The 21,453-nt window shown below is 36.3% G+C and overlaps 2 protein-coding genes across 2 annotated transcripts; one reads left to right on the top strand and one right to left on the bottom strand.

The window, feature by feature from the left end:
* The first annotated feature begins 205 nt into the window (after positions 1 to 205).
* LOC590185 (RNA exonuclease 4) lies at positions 206 to 7,915 on the top strand. The gene is made up of 8 exons (XM_789798.4): positions 206 to 313; positions 1,024 to 1,889; positions 2,669 to 2,739; positions 3,239 to 3,364; positions 4,654 to 4,853; positions 5,618 to 5,706; positions 6,065 to 6,139; positions 6,733 to 7,915. The coding sequence occupies exons 2-8, from the start codon at positions 1,083 to 1,085 to the stop codon at positions 6,901 to 6,903; spliced, it is 1,539 nt and encodes a 512-aa protein (XP_794891.3). The 5' UTR covers positions 206 to 313; positions 1,024 to 1,082; the 3' UTR covers positions 6,904 to 7,915.
* Positions 7,916 to 9,079: 1,164 nt separating this feature from the next.
* On the bottom strand, positions 9,080 to 20,632 carry LOC590206 (D-aspartate oxidase). Its single transcript, XM_011681834.2, has 9 exons — positions 19,901 to 20,632; positions 14,549 to 14,764; positions 13,920 to 14,037; positions 13,384 to 13,475; positions 12,850 to 12,918; positions 12,336 to 12,390; positions 11,895 to 11,999; positions 11,244 to 11,351; positions 9,080 to 10,810 (listed from the first exon to the last, which is right to left on the bottom strand). Exons 1-9 carry the CDS (start codon positions 20,131 to 20,133, stop codon positions 10,682 to 10,684), a joined length of 1,125 nt encoding a protein of 374 aa, XP_011680136.2. The 5' UTR covers positions 20,134 to 20,632; the 3' UTR covers positions 9,080 to 10,681.
* Between the last annotated feature and the right edge of the window lie 821 nt (positions 20,633 to 21,453).

The raw sequence follows: 21,453 nt of genomic DNA on the forward strand, positions 1-21,453 counted from the left end.
TTATTTTGTTACAGAAATGAACTAAAAACATTTATTTTGTAACATTTTATTTTATCCAAAAAAAAATTGTTACAAAATGATTTGTACCGATTTCATTCAATGCATTGTGCAAAATTAATTCGGTACAAATATGTAACAAAATGAGGTGATTTTATAACTAAAAACTAGGGTAACACTTGGCGCCCTATAGTCGTAATTGGCTATAGCTGACACATGTGCCCGCAGGTATCACGTTTGCACTGAAGTCGGCGGACCCCTTACTTTAGCAAGAAAATCTCGAACACCAAGTAATGTGTTACCGTCTATAAAACAGGTATTTGAAAGTTTTAATAGTTAAAACCGGCAAGCTATTTCTAAAGTTAAGCCGCTATTTCGTAACACGAAAATTAGACCATACAAAAACTACCATAATCTACTCTGTTTACTTAGTTTAGTCCGATGTGCCTGTTTTTACGTCATGTTATTGTTTAACTCCGGGAAGCTCCGACGCCGATGCCAAAGGCGTCGGAGCTTCGGGTTCGTGCATCAAAAAACATTCTAACAGCGGGTTGGGTGACATTATCTCAAAATATGCAAAGGGAGTAATTACAATTTTGACTTACTAGGTTGCTCGACTCCTCTGGGCATGGTATCTAGCCGGCAACTTGAATTTGAAGAAGTCTTCGATGGGGAAAAAGGGGGTGATTCTTCGTCCTATCCCGACGATTCTTCCATGTTGTTTCTTCGATTCAAACGGCAAAGAGAAAGTACGTACTAAATAAACTCTGTACATGTACAGAGTTGTACAGTACAGTATTGTTGTACAGTTAGTATCATTTTGGGCAAAACGTGAATTGCTTGGGACTTAATTTTTAGTTTTAGTCTTCAGAATGGGTCTGACACCAAAGCCACCAAAGCAAAGGACAGGAGACTACATTATTGAAGACATTAAGCGCATCATTGAATTAGACATTTCTAGGTAGGTGGTTAATATTTTTCTTTTGCATAATTTTTATGCACGTTTATCTTCTGGCTTTCTTTCAGATTATTGAAGAAAGGCACTTCTTACAATATCACTCCTGGCCTGGTGAAGTTTGACTACAATGGATTCAGTCAAGTCTCAAGTGAAAAATAAAAAGGGGAAACATTGGATGTATTTCTCCAAACATGGCAAGAAGTCTATCCAGGATCCTTCTGCATCTACCAAGCCATCAGGAACAGATGGGACTGCTTTGCCACACCAACCTGGTGACCATCCTAGAAAAGCTCACTTGAAGAAACGGAAGAGAAAACGAAAGCCACGAAAGCCTCTAGGGAGCTCTATTATTAAAGCAGAAAAAGACAGACAAAAAGTCAGTAATGAAAGTAGTTCCACTTTTACCTTCAACAAAGAAGTGGCTACTAAGACAGCTAGTGAGAGGACGGATGACTGTGCAGGCCAGGATCATGCAGCCACAGGGGCATCCAACACTTCAAAAGCAAAACAGCTGAGAAAGAAAATGAAGAGGAAACTTAAAATTCTTAAACGTAAAGAAATGAAAAAGACAATGACAGGGAGCACAGAAATATCCTCAAATGAACAAGATAAACTAGATACTGTTAGCACAACTAAAAAGTCAAAGAGGACATCAGAGCAAACGAAGAGCAACAAAACCTCAGGTGCTATCAGTGATAAAGAATTGGATAGAGAGACATCAAAAGAAGACAAATCAAATATTACATCAAAAGCTGTGTCAAGAAAAAGGATAAGGAAGGGTGAGTTGGACACCACAGAGACCAAGAAGAAGAAGAAGAAGAAGCAGGCGATGATTGATACTGTGGATTCTGGTATGTCCTCTGGCAATGATGAAATGCCCCAATTACCTGAAGAACCACAGGATGTAGCTTCCAACTGGAAAGCATTAGCAACGGTGAGTACTTGGCAAGTCCAAGGTATTAACTCATTTGATGTAACATATGTTAATAAGTATTTTGGAGGTCTGATAATACATTAATTTTACTTCTGTATGGTCTGATCATAGCTCCAGTAAGGCTATTAATCTAATACAATGATCAGATACTGAAATATAATATGTGGTCAGTAATGTTTTTGTGGACAAAATAGCTTGGTCTTGCCCACTTATCAACTAGTAGGGTGTAGTTAAAGTAGTATAAAATGCAATGACAAGACAGTGGTATCTAAATATGGAGGGAAAAGGAGGTTCTCATCAATATCTGTTATGTTTTTCTGTCATGCTCCTTTGTTCTTGGGAGTATTGTATTTCTTTTCCATCCGTATAAGAAATTAAAAATAGTCCCTTTTGCACCTTCTCATATATGTGCAGTTTCTTTTTTGAGATGATTACAAGTTTTGAATTGCTCTTATACACTGGACTGTCTATGTTGAGTTAGGTTTGCCCCCCCCCCCCCCCCATTTAATGTTTAGAAATAAAATTGCTATTTGTTACTACCAGTTACTACTACTAATAATAATATGTATGTATATTGTATTGACTATTACTGAATGTACATGTTAGTGATTTGGTAATAGTTTTGTAAGTAGAACAGAATGACAAATCTACTCAGGAGTGAGAAAAGAAAGTTTTCCAAACCTGGTTAGAGCTTCCAAGACATTTTCTCCAGTCTAGTTTACTAATTTGTTTAATCATCATGATTCATCAATATCATCTTGTTCTGTGATTCTATTTAGACATTGAAGGCCTCGGCACCAAGGAATCCCAAACCGAAGACAAAGAACAGCAATGCCCGTGACAAAGCTGTGTAAGTATGATCAACAGAGGGCAAATTATGTCCCTGCAATAGTTCCATGAAACATGATCAAAACATCATTTGAATGGGAATGATATACTCAAAAGTCAAAACTAAACTTCCAGTTACAACACACCCAATGTGGCATACACGTAGTAAGAAATGTTGTAATACTGTAACGTGTTTGATATTATTTCGTGCTATACAAGTCATTTAAAACACACCAAAATAGTTATACAGAAAGAAAAAAAATCAAATTATATTTTCACCCCAGCCACTTCTAAAATATTCTTATTTTCCTCATCTCTCCATGAGAATATATGAGATAATTTTAATGAAAGAAGAGTTCTACTTTCAGTGAATGTGATATTATGTAATATAAATTAAGATTATATTTTGCTGGTTCAAACAATCTATCTAGTGCATATAAACTAACAATTACTGATTATTTCTAAGGTAGTTACTCTCACACTAAGTGTTGCAATTTTGGCACCATTTTCATTTCTTGCAGCGAGAAGAAGGAGAATGAGATTTGGTTTGATGATGTGGATCCAGCACTCCTGGAGGCAGAGAAGGGTTCATCTGAACACAATGCTAGTGATATTGCAGGAGCTGGAGCTTATCAAGGAGATAATAAGTGAGTGCATTACATTGCAGCATTGGCATTTATTGATTTTTTTAAAGGTGATATCAAGTTCTGGTAATGACAGAAAATAAACTCTCACCTTGATCAAAGAAAACTGACATCTTGATGGTCAATATCATAAATGTATGATATCTGCTGAAAAAAAATTTGTAGAAGATTCATAAATTCAAGATTCAAGATTCAAGATTCAAGATAATTTATTGTCTGATTTTAAAAAATACAGAAATTCATCCTCCACTGGCGAGTGACGTACATATACAAACAACATAAACAATATATAAATACATTCGAGGATACAAAGAAAATACAACAATAATAATAATAACAATAATAATAGCAATAATAGCATTAACAAAGCTGACATGTAAACTTGAAAACTGGCATTTAAAAATGAATCTTGATAATGCACAGAATGCATTGAATAAATGAATTTAAAAGTGCTCTGAAACATTCACCCCTTCTCTCCCAGAAAAGGGGTATGAGGAGAGAGAGAAAAGAATGAGAGAGAGAGAGAGAGAGAGAGAGAGAGAGGAGTCGAATGGAGTAGAACAGAAAGGAAATGTGAGGGAGAGAGAGAGAAGGAGGGAGAAAAGAGAAGGTGACAGAAAACGAGGAGCTCTGGGAGGGAAGAGATGAGGTAGAGGTAGTACATGATATCAAGAACAGTGACTGCCCGTGGTTAAAAAGACAAATGAGTCGTCAACATTCAAAAATTCGAAAATTCAGAGCTGCAAGCTAGAGATAGACCCTGTGCAGTAGAAAGTTAGAATAAAAAAAGTGTTCAAATAAATGCTGAGAACGAAGCAAAGAAGGCAATGGAAATTGAACTGGTAGTCTTGTTTTCATTGTGAGTCATTTTGATTGGAAGAAAACATGATACAAAGAGCTTAGAAATAGTGAATATTGAAATATTTATGTGACAGGCTTCATTTCTTTAAAGATATAAGCCCAAATTCACAAAGGAGGTTTGTAGACAAACCTAAGTTTATATGCGTCATATGATGCGTTTCAGACCAAGGTTTGTCTGAACCTTGGTCTGAAACGCATCGAAACCTCCTTTGTGAATTCGGGCCATAGGGTTGTGATTAGTGTAATGTTATTTAAAGGTAAGATGCAGTGTTTAGTCCATGGTTAAAGATAGGAATGCAATTAGTGTAGCCCATGGAGTGACTGTTGCCTGAGCTTGTGTTATAGAAGTATAAAACCTATGTTGAATTTATATTCTATAATTGATGGAGTAACATCTGATTTACAAACTCTCTCACATGTGTTTTGTTTAGGATCACAAAGTGTGTTGCTCTTGACTGTGAAATGGTGGGTATTGGTCATGAGGGAAAGGAGAGTATCCTGGCTAGAGTCTCAATGGTCAATGAATATGGTCATTGCATCTACGACAAGTTTGTCAAGCCTCGCGAGAAGGTCACAGACTTCAGGACCGAGTTCAGTGGTGTCCGTCCAAAGGACTTATTCAAGGGGAATGGTGAGCTTATTTACTTGTACACAAATGATGCATGGTTTTGAGTATGTGTTTGCAATTGCAATGCACAAGGTATTCTACAGCGGTGCAAAACACCGAATTCCAAACCATGTTTGTTTTCTGCAATCATTGTGCATAAACTGAATTGTACTGCAATCCTCTAATACACAGATTAGTGACTGCATTAGTTGCATGATAAACTAGCATCCACCTACATTCTGATATTGTCAACAAAGTTACCACTAAAAAATTGCAGGAACTGTTGCGTTATGGGGCATGGCCTAATGTCAAATACATAACACACTGTAGATTATGGACACAATAATAAGTGGAATCTTTAGACGATAAATAGACTCACATCTTACTCAGATCAGGTAGAGGTTTATTGGCAGAGTTACAATGATATAAATTGATAAAATTATGATGCAAGTATCATGGCCATTATGATAGGGTGTACCTATGGTTGGATGTCTGGGCCCCATTGTACATGATTAATTTAAGTCAATTGCAACTTGATATCAATCACAACTCTATACTAAAACAAATAGTTCATAAGTTTGTGATTGATTGTATGTTTACCGTGAATAAATAAAAAAAATAAATTCAATTCAAATCTCTATCAATTTCAATCAGTTGCAACTCTATATTGAGAAACAGAGCTCCCGATTTGGTTCCCTGCCCCCTTCTCCCTCCCCTTGTATAGATTACCTCCTGAAGACTGGTACTCCAGTGAATCTTTACTTTCATTTCTATCTTTCTATTACCAGCTGAGGAATTCTTGACTGTTCAGAAGGAGATAGCAGACATCATGAAGGATAGGATACTGGTTGGACATGCTCTCAAGAATGACATGAAGGTGATTTTAGCTAGCTCTTCTCATTCCAAAGAAATTTGGAAAGGTCGGTTATGGAGTTCATATGAACTAATGTATACTGTGAGGTTTTGAAATGATTAACATGAACAGAAATTAAATCAATCGTACTGAAATGAACATGCCCTCTGTATCATTGACAACATATTGCCTAGAGCAATTGTCATCCAAATGTCAGGTCAGCTGTTTACATTTACCAGTTGCTGGAGAAAGACTGAAAGGCTCTCCAGACCATGCATGCACTCACGAAGCAGTATATAGCATTATATCACCATACTCTTGATAAATGGTGCTTGCCTCACTGTTTTTACCAAAGTTTTATTTTGTTTCTTTCCCATCCCAGGTGTTATTTTTGGGTCAACCCAGAAAGCTGATCAGGGACACAGCCTCCTACCCGCACTTTAGGGAGCTGATGAAGGTGAGTCATGATGTTGTCAGGCTCAGGGGGTCAAAGACTGGTCACACCTCAATCATAACAATAACTTCACTGATGAATAATCCCAAATTTTCCCCCTCTTGATTATGTGTAAATTGTTGCGGTTAAGACGTCATTGACATAGGATTAAAAAATGGCCTCCCTCAACGATTTCATCATCTTGGAATTGCTTGGTGAAACATTTTATTTTTTGGATGATTATTAATGCGAGAAATATTTACTCCCTAGTCAAGAATGAAACAGAGCATTATTAGTCAAATTGTAACTCTATAAAATACTTTTATTACAATCACCAACTTGGTGGCACAAAAGTGTTTTTAAAAAGCATCCTTATTATTGTTAGTATTAATTAATACTAAAGATAACAAGTCAGTGGTTTTGTTAAAAAGAGTCACTAAAGATAAATTTTAAAGGTCATTTCTGTAAGGACATTCCCCCAAAATCTTCTCTTTTTTGCCCACATGCCCGTCTTTTCTCCCTCTCTCTCTCTGTCTCTCCCTCTATCCCCCTCTCTCTCTCTCTCTCTCTCTCTTACTCATTCAAAAATACCTCTTTATATTTGACTTCCCATTCAGACCAAGCGCCCCTCCCTGAAGAAGCTAGCGAAGACGGTTCTTGGAGTGACAGTCCAGGAGGGTGAACATAACTCTGTGGAGGACGCACAGACGGCTATGAGACTATACACCCTGCATAGAACAGCATGGGAGAAGTCACTCAAACAGAGAGGCAAAACGATCAAGAAATGAAGCAATCTGTTTTCCTCTTAACCTAAAGTAGGCCTATATTCTCAAATATTTTAATAATATTTCTTGTTTACCCTGGGTAGCCTCATCAGTATTCATACTGTTCTCCCTGAGGGCCCTGCAATCATATCATTACCCCAGCTTCCTTATTTTGGGTCAACCAATATGCTATGTTTATAGCGTTAACATGAATGAATATAATCTGATTTATCTTTGTAATTGATTTTGAGCTACCAATGAACATAAAATACAATGTCATGTGTCCGGCAGCAGGGCCTTGGCATGCAAACATGCCATACAGCAAATTTCTGGTTAACTCGCTTCTACAGGATTGATTGCTCTATACACGTTATGCCAATTATGAAACATGACAGGGAGTTATCTATTTATCAATTAATAAAAAGGTGAAAATGGATGACAACTACCTAAAATGAGTAGTTTTGTATAGAGCATTTCAGTGCTGACAACCTTCTGCTTAAATCAATAGCGTTGTTCAGATAAACTACAGCATTTGTTTTTCTTCTTCTCAAAACCTACCACGGTTTACCACTTCATATCTTAAAGCCCATCTGTCCTAGTTTGGCCAGGAGCGATTAGACCACACAGCGAGGTCACTGACAGGTGGCTATCTCATCAACTCGGCTCTCAGTTAACATAAGAAAAAGGGGATCATGGGTGACCAATGGTCACCGATTAGGCATTGTTTTCTATATAGAGGGAGCAAGTGGCTACAAGTAGTACAGTGGGCTTTTAAAGAACTTTAGTGTGCATGTGATATTTTAGAAGAATTAAAAAAAGACATCCAATTAAACATAACAATTTCCAAAATGTCCAAGCCAGCATTTATTGATTTATAGAGTTATCTCTGGTTATTGCAAACACCTTTTTATTCAGAGCAAGTTGAATCATAGATGTACATCAACAAGCCATGATGGTTGTTAATTTCAAAGAGTATTTGCTCAAAATGGATATTACTATATGATTCTCAAATAAATTTTGTATAATCAAAACTATATTTTGACTTGTCTAGATTTGTCTATTAGAAGTGATATGTGAGGAATGGAAAAGATAATGTGGATAATGAATTGATCTGTATTCTATCAATTTAGTTGACTCTAGGTCAAAGATGATGTTTATAAAAGGAAACTGATCTCAGATTAACTTCCTTTGTTAAACCTCATTTTGAATAAAAGCTTAAAGTCTACCAATCACCAAAAATGAATGTATAAAATCAATCTTTAAAAATCTATTACCTGGCATTCTATGGGTTAACGGTTAAGAAGGATGAAGAAAATTAAGGATTACATAAAACCTGTTGTTACAGAACCCAAGTCGGTCTTGGGTTGTGTGTGCCCTATTCCACTACAAGCATGTATCAATGCATCAACTAGTCTCCTCACAAGCTGCGTTTGTGTTTATTGAGAGTGTATTTCAATTTCAATTTACCTACCCGTATATATTTTTCTTTTTTGACGATGTAAAACCACATAACAGTCATAAATACATAAATTGGCAAATAATAGATGTAAGGATACCTTTAAAAAAAGCACAAAGCTTGTAAAACAAAAGTCACATGAATATATCATATGAATTGATAACAAATCAAATATAGACATGAATTAACCTATACAGACATGGTCCACCTCCTCCAATAACACTTAGAAAAATCAGATATGAGGAACAAAATAACTTTATGTTGTATAAATCCAGGAGTGCATTAAATATACACAGATGCATCATGATGATCAGTATTTGAACTAGCAATATCTCTTCAGAGAAGTAATAGTCTGAACCCCTAACATACAGAACAAAATCTTTTCTGGTAATTGGTACACTTAAAGCCCAGCATCTTGTATCAATCTTAATAGAATATGTGTCACTTATAGCTTATACATGATATGTTCAACAGAGGGGTCTGATGAGAGATAAATATGAAGAGAAAGTGAAAGAATATAATGTGTGACAAATACAAGATTATCTTAAAATCTTAGTTCAGTCAGAAGGGATTAGACCACCCATCTCATTAACTCAGCTCTGAATTAACATAAGAAAAAGAGGACCATGAGAGACCAATAGGCACCGATTGGGGAAGTTTTCTATATAGAGGGAGCAAGTAGCTACAATTAGTACAGGGTGGCTTTAAAGCCATGTTTAAGTAAATAATGAATGCAAAGTGATATATGTAGTATCTTCAGTTCAATTTATTTCAAACACCAGTAAAACGATATGTTATATGAATTTAACGAAGGTCACATTCAAGGTGAATGAATAATAAAAAACATGCTAATATGTATATATGTTTTTATCTAAATAAATACAAACATAAGAAACACTCTTTTTATCTGAATAAGAAGAGCTCGGAAGAAAGAAAGTAATACAGGTAAATGCAGCAGTTTAAAATACAAACATTGCGATATTCAATAAATTTCATCAAAATGATATAATGCATATGGGTATTACATTTTTACTAATTCTAAACTTTTAAAAAATACTTATATTTCTCATCTCCAGAGACCCTGAAAGGCATTATGCTGTAATTATAATAATAATAATAATAATAATAATAATTCTACACTTATATTGCGCACAACTCTGCCGACATATAGGCACCCTGGGCCCATAGATCTACAAATCATAGACATTACAAGAATATGGTCATTAATCAAAATTCAACAAAACTAAGATATTACAACACGAAAAGGCGACAAATGGTCAACATAAGTTCAATATACTACTACATGAAATAGCCAACAAAATATTCTAACTCGGATAATAATCCTATTCCTAACATTAACAGTACGCCATATTCATCAACAAAGTCTTCAATTTTTGTTGAAAGGTTATAATTGATGAGCTCAACTTCCGGTCCAAGGGTAGGGCATTCTGTAGCACAGAGTTAACACCGTTCTCAGAAGCTCTAACTCTTAAATAGATCATTTTACCCTGTAGTTAATATACAAGTGATGTATCTTTGTCATTCAGTGACATTAAATTTTATCAAGATGGAAATTTATTTCCAAAGAAAGATCAAATAATGATTGTATTGTCTGTTTTGGAGCCACAAGGGAGTTAACTTATATACTGTTACATAGAGCTGATGACCTTGTGACTCTTAACAATTAATCTAAGCTTGAAGCTACAAGCAAAGGCTTTAGTCGTACACATTTACAAACATTACAAACTGAATGATCATTCATGAAATTGTTTGCTGATATGATGAGAATGAGTAGTGAACAAATATACAGTGTGAGTCATACAAAAATGGAAGCTCAGATTCAACCCTAGATATATTTGCATCAACACATAAAGATTTAGTTACAGATATATAGTAGTCTACCAGATTTTCTGTTTTAATTTGACCCATTGATCAATCAAATCTGGCAATGGATAACTAAAGAGTAGCATTTTTCCAGATTCATGTCAAATTTGCCCCTGCCCAAGTTTGGAATGAATTAGATGGTCAATCCAAGCTGTCTTTCAATGCTCTTCATTCCAATTCAATGCACCCACTCATAAGGGCAGTAACTATGGATAACATTCCTCACACATTTGGGTTATAATAATAATAATAATAATAATAATTACAGTGCTTATATAGCGCTCAGGCATCCATGATTGCACTTTGGGGAACACCCTACTAAATAGAAGAAAACGGCATACCATTATAATATGAAAGCAACTTGGTTTGTAAGATATCAGGGCCTGAATATTGGTTCCCTTTTATTGACCCACACTGTATGCTACATTCTAGATCCTACATAGTGAATGACTTGTGTTTCTGTCAGAGTTTTGAGGTTGTTCCGATGAATCGTCCAGCCAAGATGTCACTTACAAGTCGAGCTGCCTCCTGGGCACATCCCCAATGTAAAGTTGCCAAGTGGTTTTGGTCGTAGCCATAGTTGTGGACAACCTAAGGAAAATGGGAAAATTGAAATAATGGGGATAGTTATGATGATATATAGCTTGTAGAACACAATCAATATTATTTTAGAAAAATCATCTAGGGGGCAATATTGATTGTATACATTCAGATTTCCGAATATGTAATTGTTAGGTTTGCACATTTCAAAAAGTGATAGATAGGACTATAGAAATTGCCTTACCATATGTTAAATGTTTTTAAAGTAGTTGCGATTGTGTTTCAAAAAGGAATTTCAAAAAGATGCAGTGATGATGCACTTATTCACTGTAAAAACAAAATTGTAGTTGTGTTTACATTTAAGATACCCCCTCCTCCTCCACCACCCCACCCCCCCCCCCCCCCCTCCGACACTCACACCCCCACACTTGACCTATGAACATATTACCAAACAATATTGAACTTACTCCTGACATGTACTTACCGGCAGAGGACGTCCTTTTTGTGTGACTGTGTCTGTCTCTAAACGACCGCGTTCACTTACATGTAGGCAAGCTTTTAAGCAGTTTGATGCTTGCATAGATGGGGTTAGCTGTCATAAGACAAATATAAGGACATTTGTTAAGTGACAATCTTTTTTTAACTACTATTCATGGATTCATCAAAGACCAGTGCCCCTTTTAGCAACAATTAAAATCACATTTTTCTTTCCTCAGCAGAATAATTTGAATTAATACTTTGAGGGCTTTTGTTCATATCTATCTGTGACTCTTTCCCTTATTATCTTTCTCTATTTCCCCTTTGTTTTCTTTATCTATAGATTTATATGACTCTCTACCTTTTTTTTCTTCTCTCTCTCTCTCTCACTTTTACCCTCTCGCTCTCTCTCTCTCTCTCTCTCTCTTTCTCTTTCTCTTTCCCTTTCCCTTTCTAATTTAAGCCCTTTGTTTTTTGTCAATTAAATCTATGTGAGGGTGTGTGTGTGGTGGGTGTGTTTAGCTCTCTCTCTCTCTCTCTCTTTCACTTTTACTTGCTCTTTCCCTTCATCTTGTCAATGGTAGATTTGAAACTCAAGTACTGTCTATTAAAAGAACAATATTGCCAAACTATATGGAATCATCAAAAAAAAACTAACCGATAACTGTTGGGCTTGCACCTCTGGAAGTTCTGCTTTGTCGCTGATCCGCTGATCAGTGTTCATACCCGAGCAGTTAACAAGCAACTCACATGGCCCTGGCAGCTGGACAGAGGATGACAAGAGATAAAGAGGAAATTAGAGGTAATTTATGAATTAACCTAATTTAAATTTTGATTAAAAAGAAGAGCAAGAAGAAGAAGACAAAGAAGAAGAAGATTAAGAAGGGCCGGGATGAACAAGAAGAATAACAACAACAACACCAACAAGAGGAATGAGAATAGGAAGAGGAATAATAAGAAAGAGGAGGAGGGAGAAGAAGAAGAAATAGGAGGAGGAGGAAGAGGATTACAGTATAGAAGGTATATTTTGATGCTGCTTTGTATGGGTAGAATACCTTCTAAGTAGGCTACCTGAACATGAGGGAAGAGATAATCTTACCTCATTTATCGATGAAATTTGGCCTCTTGTGATTCCACCACCACACCTTAGAAATCTAAAAAGAAACATGAAAGAAGGTTGGGAAATCGTACAGATATTGAGCCAGGTGGGGAAAGTCTATGATACTGAAGTTCAGAAAGTGGATTTGACGTTTTTGAATCTCATTTCTTTTGGCAACAAATATATGTCTTCATCACAATGAGCAGAAGACAATCTTGCAATACGTTCCTTTTTCTGAAGTGAGCCATTAGAAATTCTGAAGAATTTTTGTATCATAAAATCCGCCAGTTGATACGCAAAATGTTTTGATGATTCAAAATTCTGCTGCTAGCATATTCCAAATTCCTAATCTATCCATTAAAAAATATGATATAAAACATGATGACCTGCCCCTATATAGTTGTATCAAGCCGAGTGAAGTTATCGCACTAGGAGTACACGTACAATATCATTTAACGTGTAAAGAAAGAAAACAAATTTGAATGCTTGTATTAATAAATTCAAACCAACACACCTTTCGGTCAGGTATTGCACGTATCGGGGTACATTTATCACCGCTGTCGTGAAGCTCACACTGTACTTCCTGTGATAATGAGAGAGAGAGAGAGATAGAAGGGGGTGAGAATGAAAAAAAGAGGTGGAGAAGAGGGAATGTAAATAGAGAGAGAGGGAGGAAGGGATGGAGAGAGAGAGACAGAAAGAGAGAAAAAATGGGGGGGGGGGGAGAAAATGTGAAACTAATCAGAGGGCTGAAGTTAGATATCGGATAAACAGAAAAATAGGAATAGGCAAAATGGTGAGGTATATTCTATTCAATTTAATTCATTTCACTCAATGACAATAATTTGAAAAATGAAAATTCAAGTTAAAAGCACAAGGATCACATCGTATTATAGTATTTTTAAATACATCTGGCGCTAATTCACCACTAAAAATGGAGGCAGAAGAAAGAAACAAACAAACAAACAAACAAACAAAAAAGAAAGAAAGAGAAATATGAAGATGACATTATATTCAGACTAAGAGAGCAGAATGTTTTCTAACTCACAGCGGGCCTGACGTGGACTGATCATCATCTTCATGGAATTTGTTATGGAGGGGTGTGTAATCCGGTACCAAGTCTTTCCACCAATCAGAAACCTTGGATCAAAATAAATTTACATCATTATTAGTTATGGACTGAGTTTCTTTGAATGCAAATTATTTTGATCCTATGTATAATTCAACATAAATAATTTTAGATTTTGTGCTTTTTTCATCTCTATTATGGTTTTTAATCATACGATCGCTTCATTAACATGCTCATTACAAATCATATTCATATCATTTTTAATGCAGTATAAATTATCTTTTTTTTGTAGGAGGGCACATTATATTATATACAACTAAACAAACTGTTACGAATATGCAAATTAGATGATTTATGAATATGCTAATTTTGGGGTTGTTGCTCGAGTTGAGAATAATAAACGAAGAATCGGATCAAAAGGTAACCAAATCGTCTTGATTTCCTTTATGTATTAATGTAATAATGAGTTATGGTTAGGGCCAATATCATAAAGATGTATCATCGCTATAACTGACCTGTTTATCTTTCCATTGGTGAAGTATGTAGTCAGAGAGGAGACGTACTCCGGTTCTGTAAGAGCTTTCTTTCTGCATCAGTTCGTATAAGTGATACCATGTGAGCACTGCCCAGAATCTAAAAGCGATTTAAAGGAAAAACATCAGTAAATAAATATGTCGGAAAGAAAGTTAAACAAAAACAATTAGGATCCTTCTTGTCTTTTATCTCTAGGCCAGTGTTTATTTCTTTTACTGGCCATCCGATTTGGGCACCTGCTTTTCGACCCTCTCGTAGCTATGTCACTGGATATAATGGATTTGTCTTTTCTTCTGTCCTCTTGTCTACTTGAAAATTAGCGTCGACGATATTCTTTATTCCCGCATCACCGATAAACAGAGCAAATGAAAACACAATCATGCAAATGTTCATGATTTTAGTGCCATTGTTTATGTGTCTACAAAAATAGGCTTTTGCCGACGAAAATATGTAGATGCCCATTATTTCGAACATTTTGCTACCTCCGCTCGCCCCTGGTCTAAATGTATTTATTCGCATATAGTGAATATAAACTGGTTATCCAGCCTCCCTCCCCCGCAACACTCAATTGGAGTTACACATTACAATACAACAACCCCTAGCTGTTTACCTGTAATATCCACCTCTCCCAGTAGTGTCGTCATCAAGCCCGGGGACTGACTGAGGCATCCATATGACGTCATCATCAGATGACCAAACCCTCGATGTTGATCTCGTGCTTGAAAGCTCTTGGGTTAAGAGCGCCGCAGCTCCGACATTGAGGCCATCTTTTATGACGTCAGCAACAAACGATTGACCCTCATCATCTGCTCTAGGACCCATGTTACTAGTGAAAGATTGGATTTTTAAAATGGAAGAAAAGAAATTACTCAATTTTTTACAATCATTATGTAGTATTTCAAAAACGTAGAAAAATGTAATGTTTCGAGTGAAGCAATGGATTTGGAATATGGAGAAAAGGCAGAAATATATTACTCGAAAGTTTGAAATGATTTATGAAAACGTAAGTCTTTAAAGTTTTTGGCAAGTCCAATATATTTCATCCATACCGACCGAGATCAAAGATTTCAGTAAAATTACTCAAATTTTGTAACAATGTTGTAGCCATCGATTTAAAAAAGAAGTGTTTCGAGTGTTACATTGGATTTTGAGCATGGAAGAATAGGCAGAAATACTTTTACTAATTTTTTTGTAACAATTATTGATTAAATTTTGCTCCAGAAAATTTGTAAAATCGCGCCGGCTGATAATTCGCGCAGTGGGGGGGGGGGGGGGGGGGAGGGGGGGGGGCCAAATTTGAAATCAATTTGAAATTTAGTGTTGGAATTTGAAAATCGCGCCGGCCGATAATTTGGGGGTAGGGGGGATAGTGAGTACAATTTGTTTTTGGGAGGCCCTCGAAAATTTGAAAAATCGCACCCCCCCCCCTACCGTTCCCCGGGCCCCCTGGATCCGCCACTGCATGACGCCCTTCTCCTAAATACTCCGCAGCGCGATACTTGTGACCTACATTATCTGGTCTCTCTCTATTTTCCTCGAACAGAGGAGGCTTGTTTGAAAGTGGTTTATGCCAGTTATAATGCCTGCACCACTATTTGCCTCTCTGATTTGCAAGACATTCTCTTTTATCCATCCTTTTAAATGTGTTTGAGTTTGCTGTATAATAAACTCCTTAGCTGTAATTTCTGCCTCTCGTGTGTTTATTCTCCCTGAATCTCGTCCACCCCGGACAACTAAACTTCAACATACGGGGCTATATTTTGGGACTTTCACAAAATAGGAATATATCTGCCTATTGTCGAACAAGATAAGTCGCCGTTACACTATGTCCTTTTTTACAGCCAACATCAAATTCTGTAGAACTTTGTAGGAATTATGAATATGTCATGTATGTTCATGCATTTGTCTACATCAATAACCCACTACTTGTAGTGGCCAAAATTAAACTGATTGAATTTTTGTGCAGCACAAAACGTACGACCATTCGGTAAAAGGGTCTAAAAATTAGCCTCTAATGGTCCTTTTTTCCCCACTAAAAGCCATTTTCAAGCTCTTCCGTTTTGAGGGAAGTTCTAAATTAGTATTGTCTTTCAAATGCCGTTGGAATTTTACCCTTTTTATTTTTTGCCTGCTAATTGGACAGTACCTTTAAGAGAGCAAATTGGAGAGGTAAAAAATACATCACTGAGTTGGAAATCGGCGGTCGATTGATTTGTCCTTTTATCAGGAACTCACGTTATTTTCCTTTGAAAAGGATTTCCTGAACCTTCCAGTGATTCGTGTTTCCCATTTGTTTGTTTTTATTAAACCAACGAAGCTTTACTCTCCAACTATATCTAATAAACATTATGTTCAAATCACCAATTTGGAAAGTGTAGGGAGATGAAAAACCATGATGATTGCATGTAGATACGTACACTTCTGCATACAATTATCATGGTCGTACAAGCTACCCACATAGCAGCGCCTCGTTGCATGAACAACAGAACCAATTTTAACAATGTAATCTTTTGCTTGAGTTACTATTAGTTTTATAGATACAGACCAATTCGATGCCCTATATTTCATTTAGAGGTAAAAGTAGAATAAAGTTCCTTATATCTAAAACGATCGCAACTTTTTCGAAAAACCGAATAAAGGGAAATTTTAGAACCATATTGAAGTCCTATAGAACTCATTGAATTATGCAATACGGTATCATTATTGCCATTTTTGCACGTTTTAATAGGCGACGCACCATTAAAATTGCATTATGTTAATTTTTCGAAATAAATTACTATCGTGTTATAATGTGGTGTGTGTGTGTATTTGGGTTTTTACAGACGTGTATCAATCAGATATGATTATTTACGTCTGGGGACCGACTTTTAACGTCACCATCCGAAAGACGTGACTCAGTTTCGAACCTGCGTTCTCGGCTGAATCAGTTTGTAACTTCCACTGTTAGCTGGATTACAGGCGCACGCCACAACGCCCAAGTTCGAAGATAAAAGATATTTGACAGTATTTTATGTTTTTGGTGAATAAATTTGTAACAAGTTTTATAGATAGAATTTATTTACTAGTTGTAGAATAAAATAAGATAGGTTATAAAATCAACATTTGAATAATAATAATAATTAACAACATTTGTATAGCGCTTATCACAAAATATGTCTCTAAGCGCTTAAGAAAAATAGAAAGAGAAGGAATTACAGCCAAATATTAAGTTATACATAATAGATAGTGGACAATCGAGGGGCTGCATATGCAAATGAAAAAGGCTATTTAACAAAAAAGTAGGTTTTTAACATGGATTTGAATTTGTCTGTTGAATCTGCTTGTTTTATACATTGAGGTAAATTGTTCCAGAGTTGAGGGGATGCTGCATAAAAAGTTCGGGAACCATAAGACTGGGTATTGGTGGCAGGAACTATTAAAAGTGCAAAATAATCCGATTCCAACACGCAATGCTAGTACGTGATATGCTAAAAGAAGTTAAAGTTTTTTCTTCCAAAAAAAGAGTTAATGACATTATGAGTAGACTAATATAACTCTAAAAGTTGCACTCATAACCTTTTAAACGTACAGGCCTCCAACATGAGGAACTCATTCCCAGACATATTCGTAGCCCTAAAATACCTTACCGTATAAAATAGTTGTGTTAACAGGACAGTCGGTAAACTTGAAGTTTAGGTCATGGTTATCAACTTCGAGGTTGTCTTGTAAACACCGTTAATCGTGATAAACTATGTTATGTATCGCTCAATAAATCTCGATGAACAGTACTTATCTCGATGAACAGTAATTATCTCTATAAACAATGTTATCGAGAGAAACTCTGTTTATCGAGTGATAAACATATTTTTTCTCCTTAAAGGTACTATGTCACATTTGCAGGCCAAAAAAATGAGGTTAAATTCCAACGGCATTTGAAAGATTATACTAATTTAGAACTTCCCTAAAAAGGTGGGGCTTAAAAAATGTCTTCAAGTGGAAAAATAACTACTCTTAGTTGTCAAATCGACTTAGGAGCTATACAGTGTGAGTCAAAAAAAAAAACTTTAAACCTAGAAAAATGCTAATTATTTTAAAAATCATTTAGTCTCATTTTGTGTGGTATTTGTTCACGCCGCTTGGATGAACAGGAGGCATTGTTTGAGGGAGTGCAAAAATCGACTTGCGCCACAGTTGCTTATGTGATGTTTGAATAAAACGGTTGGGATTTCGGTATTAATTCGGTCCTTAATTGCAGATCCCAAAAATCACCCTTACAAAATTAATCATGCCCCACATTATGACGTATCAAATTTCAACATTTGGGCGCGTGTATATGTGTGTGTGACTGCAAAATGCATATGCAATGCATCTCATTTGTAGTGTCTGACATTGAAGTCCAGCAAGTAAACAGGTTTCTTTGCATAATTCGAATATTAGGACACTGCTAACGTTTAAATTTCAGAGATAGGACATACATGACATATTCATAATTCCTGCAAAGTTCCACAGAATTAGAGGTTGGCTGCAAAAGGGACATAGTGATTATCGCTCGATAAACAAGTGGTTTATCTGAATTATTGGTCAAACGGCGCGCCATATACGGATCGCGCAGGCGCGCTCGAGCTAGGTCATGAAACCTTTACGTCTATACCGTGTCCACCTGTCTGTCTCTCTCCAAGCTCATCACATAATGAGTCGTCACTTTTCCTTCAAGTGTCAGCTATAATATCATGCACCTCTCCCTGAGCCCCCTATCTCAATGATATCTCTCTCGATCACAACCCCCCCCCCCCTCCCTCTAGTTATGAAATTGTAAATAATACAATCTTTATGTTGTATAGCTCCCTCTCAGGGTCTATATATTAATTAAGCTATAAAACAATGTATCTTGACTAAAATCGATCAATTAGCTATTCCCTTTGGAAATTATATATCACAACTACATATTCTGAGATTTTCATGGTCGCAGCTACCATTGTACGGCCGTAAGCGCTATTTGAATTTTATCAACATTTACCGGAAGCACCGGTAAATTTTTATATTTAATTTTTCTCGAAAGCAGAAGTGTTTTAGGGGCTAAATTTTCTAGTGCTTATAAAACATCCACAGGGGCATTCAAATATATCAAAATTGTAAAGAATCACTATCCACCCAATTTTCAAAACTTCCAAAAAACTGTGTAATACCTTTAAGAGAGCAAATTAGAGAGGTAAAAAATACGTCACTGAGTTGGAAATCGGTGGTCGATCGATTTGTTCTTTTATCAGGAACTCACGTCATTTATCCTTTGTAAATGATTTCCTCAACCTTCCAGTGATCTGTTTTTTCTCATTTGTTTGTTTTTATTAAACCAACGAAGCAATAGAGACCACGCGCGGCGCGCTCAGCCAGGTTATGAAACCTTTATTACGTCTACCATGTTCACCTATCTCTCAGTCTCTCCAAGCTCCTCAGTCACACCCATGAGTCTGTCACTTTTCCTTCAAGTGCCAGCTTTAATCATGAAACCTCTCCCTGAGCCTCCTATCTCAAGATATCTCTCTCGATCACAACCCCCCCCCCCCCCTTCCCTCTCGCACTCTGTTCGTTTTCTATCAATCTTTACACTGCATTATTTTCCTAACTTAGGTTCTAATCATTAGCTACCCCCTTCTCTCCACTGCTTACTTAGGTAATTTTCCTCAATATTTCCCATCCCTACTAAATGTCTATTCATTTGATTTGATGAACTTAACCACTATTCTCTCTTTTTTTTTCTCTCTCTCTCTCTCTCTCTCTCTCTGTGCTTTCTATCTATCTCAAATGATTGTAGGAATATTTTGTAAAAGCTTGTTAAAGTTGTTTGCAGTTACACTGTATATTGTAATTCAGAAACTCTGGTAATAGATTCTTCACTATTTAAAGAAAAACAAATACGGAAGAAAGATCAGAGAGAAAAAGAAATGAAAAAACTGTTTTATCACAACCTCTAATAAATTCTAACCTTAGAATCTCGGCCGATCTGTTTCCGATTTTCTCCGAAGGGCTTGATGTCCTGAAACCTTTCATCGCCTTCGAGTTCGCTCTGCTCAGCAACGTGGTCGTAAACCCGAAGTCATCGAGGAGTTCGACGTGAACATTCGGCACATTTTCCTGAATGATGATGGCGGTAGACAAACCGACCAGTCCCCCGCCGACCACCGTTACTCTCCTCGTTCGGGCGCTCGAAGTCGACATGGTCAATATATAGCTCACTATTAACACCTGGTAGGATTCCTTGTAACGCACTGTGCACTGATAACGGCTGCCGGAGATAAAGCTAGGGTATTAATATCCAAAGCTCTCTGGAACCGCATAGGGACGTTATTGAAATGCGCTATACAAGAACTGAATATTATTATCTTTCGACAATAAAGAAAAGTTGCATGCGCGCCGATGCACTTTCCTGTGCGGAAGTGCTAATGTTTACTGCCTGTAACCTAATTACCTTAAATAGACTCCACATCATTCACAGTTCTATCTTCAAGGTCCGAAGTAAATAGAGGTGCTCTTTAAAGTCTAGAAACAAACTGTTTACTAGCGAAGTAGGATAAACGCAATTTTCGTTCTTTATTATACAATAATGCCACTAGCATCATTCTAAACTCCTTAAACACTGACCAAATGTCCTGTATTCCTTTTTCCGCTTGAACGAAACCGGCAACACTCATTAACACCTATCAATTATTATTACACATAATATGCCCCTATACTAAAGATCAACAGACGTCTCGTACAATACGGTCACGTGCTTATTTTCTGGACCAATCAAATCCCTTCTTCCAAAACTACCTGATAAAGTTTACTGCTCAAGTTATTACAAAGAATTTGAATAAATCTTTCGTTCGACAAATTGAAATAAATGTGTACAATGTAAATCATTCGTTTAAACAATCAATCAATCACACTTTCAATGAATAAAGCCTGAAATGCTTGAGGTTCTACCTGTGACATTTTGATGGTGGAACTTAACGAAAAATTTTTGCTTGAAAACATTTCCCCCAACCTATTCATTATTTTATCCTCTAAAAAAAAAGTAAATCAATAATTTTAAGGGTAATCCAGATTCAGTGCCACTAGAAATGTAATAAATTTCTGTTTAGAAGTTTTGATTAGCGTTTAAAATGCCATTCTGATACGGAAACAGATATGAAAACATAATATTGACATGGATGATCACGTGACTAAGCAGGAAAGAGACTTATGTTGGCACATTTTTAGCCTCAACACCGTATTAAAAAAAAACAGAATCGTTCGCTCTTACACTCCTAGCCTGCATAGACATTTTCTTATATAAACTGGTAGTGATTAATCGTGTTTAATTGTTTGTGTGTTTGTTGTCTTGTGAAAGCTTACACTATATAGTTGTGTTGATCTAGTATGCTTTATTTCTCATGCATTACAAACACAGCAAATCATGGTTTAACACGGATCAGAGACGGAGCAGAGGAAATGTACAATTCACACATCACGGCACTAATTCTGATTTTAATTCAACTATTTACCACAGAGATCTAT

This window comes from Strongylocentrotus purpuratus, unplaced genomic scaffold (genome assembly GCF_000002235.5).
Source record: "Strongylocentrotus purpuratus isolate Spur 01 unplaced genomic scaffold, Spur_5.0 spur5_scaffold_6, whole genome shotgun sequence".
Classification (NCBI taxonomy): Eukaryota; Metazoa; Echinodermata; class Echinoidea; order Camarodonta; family Strongylocentrotidae; genus Strongylocentrotus; species Strongylocentrotus purpuratus.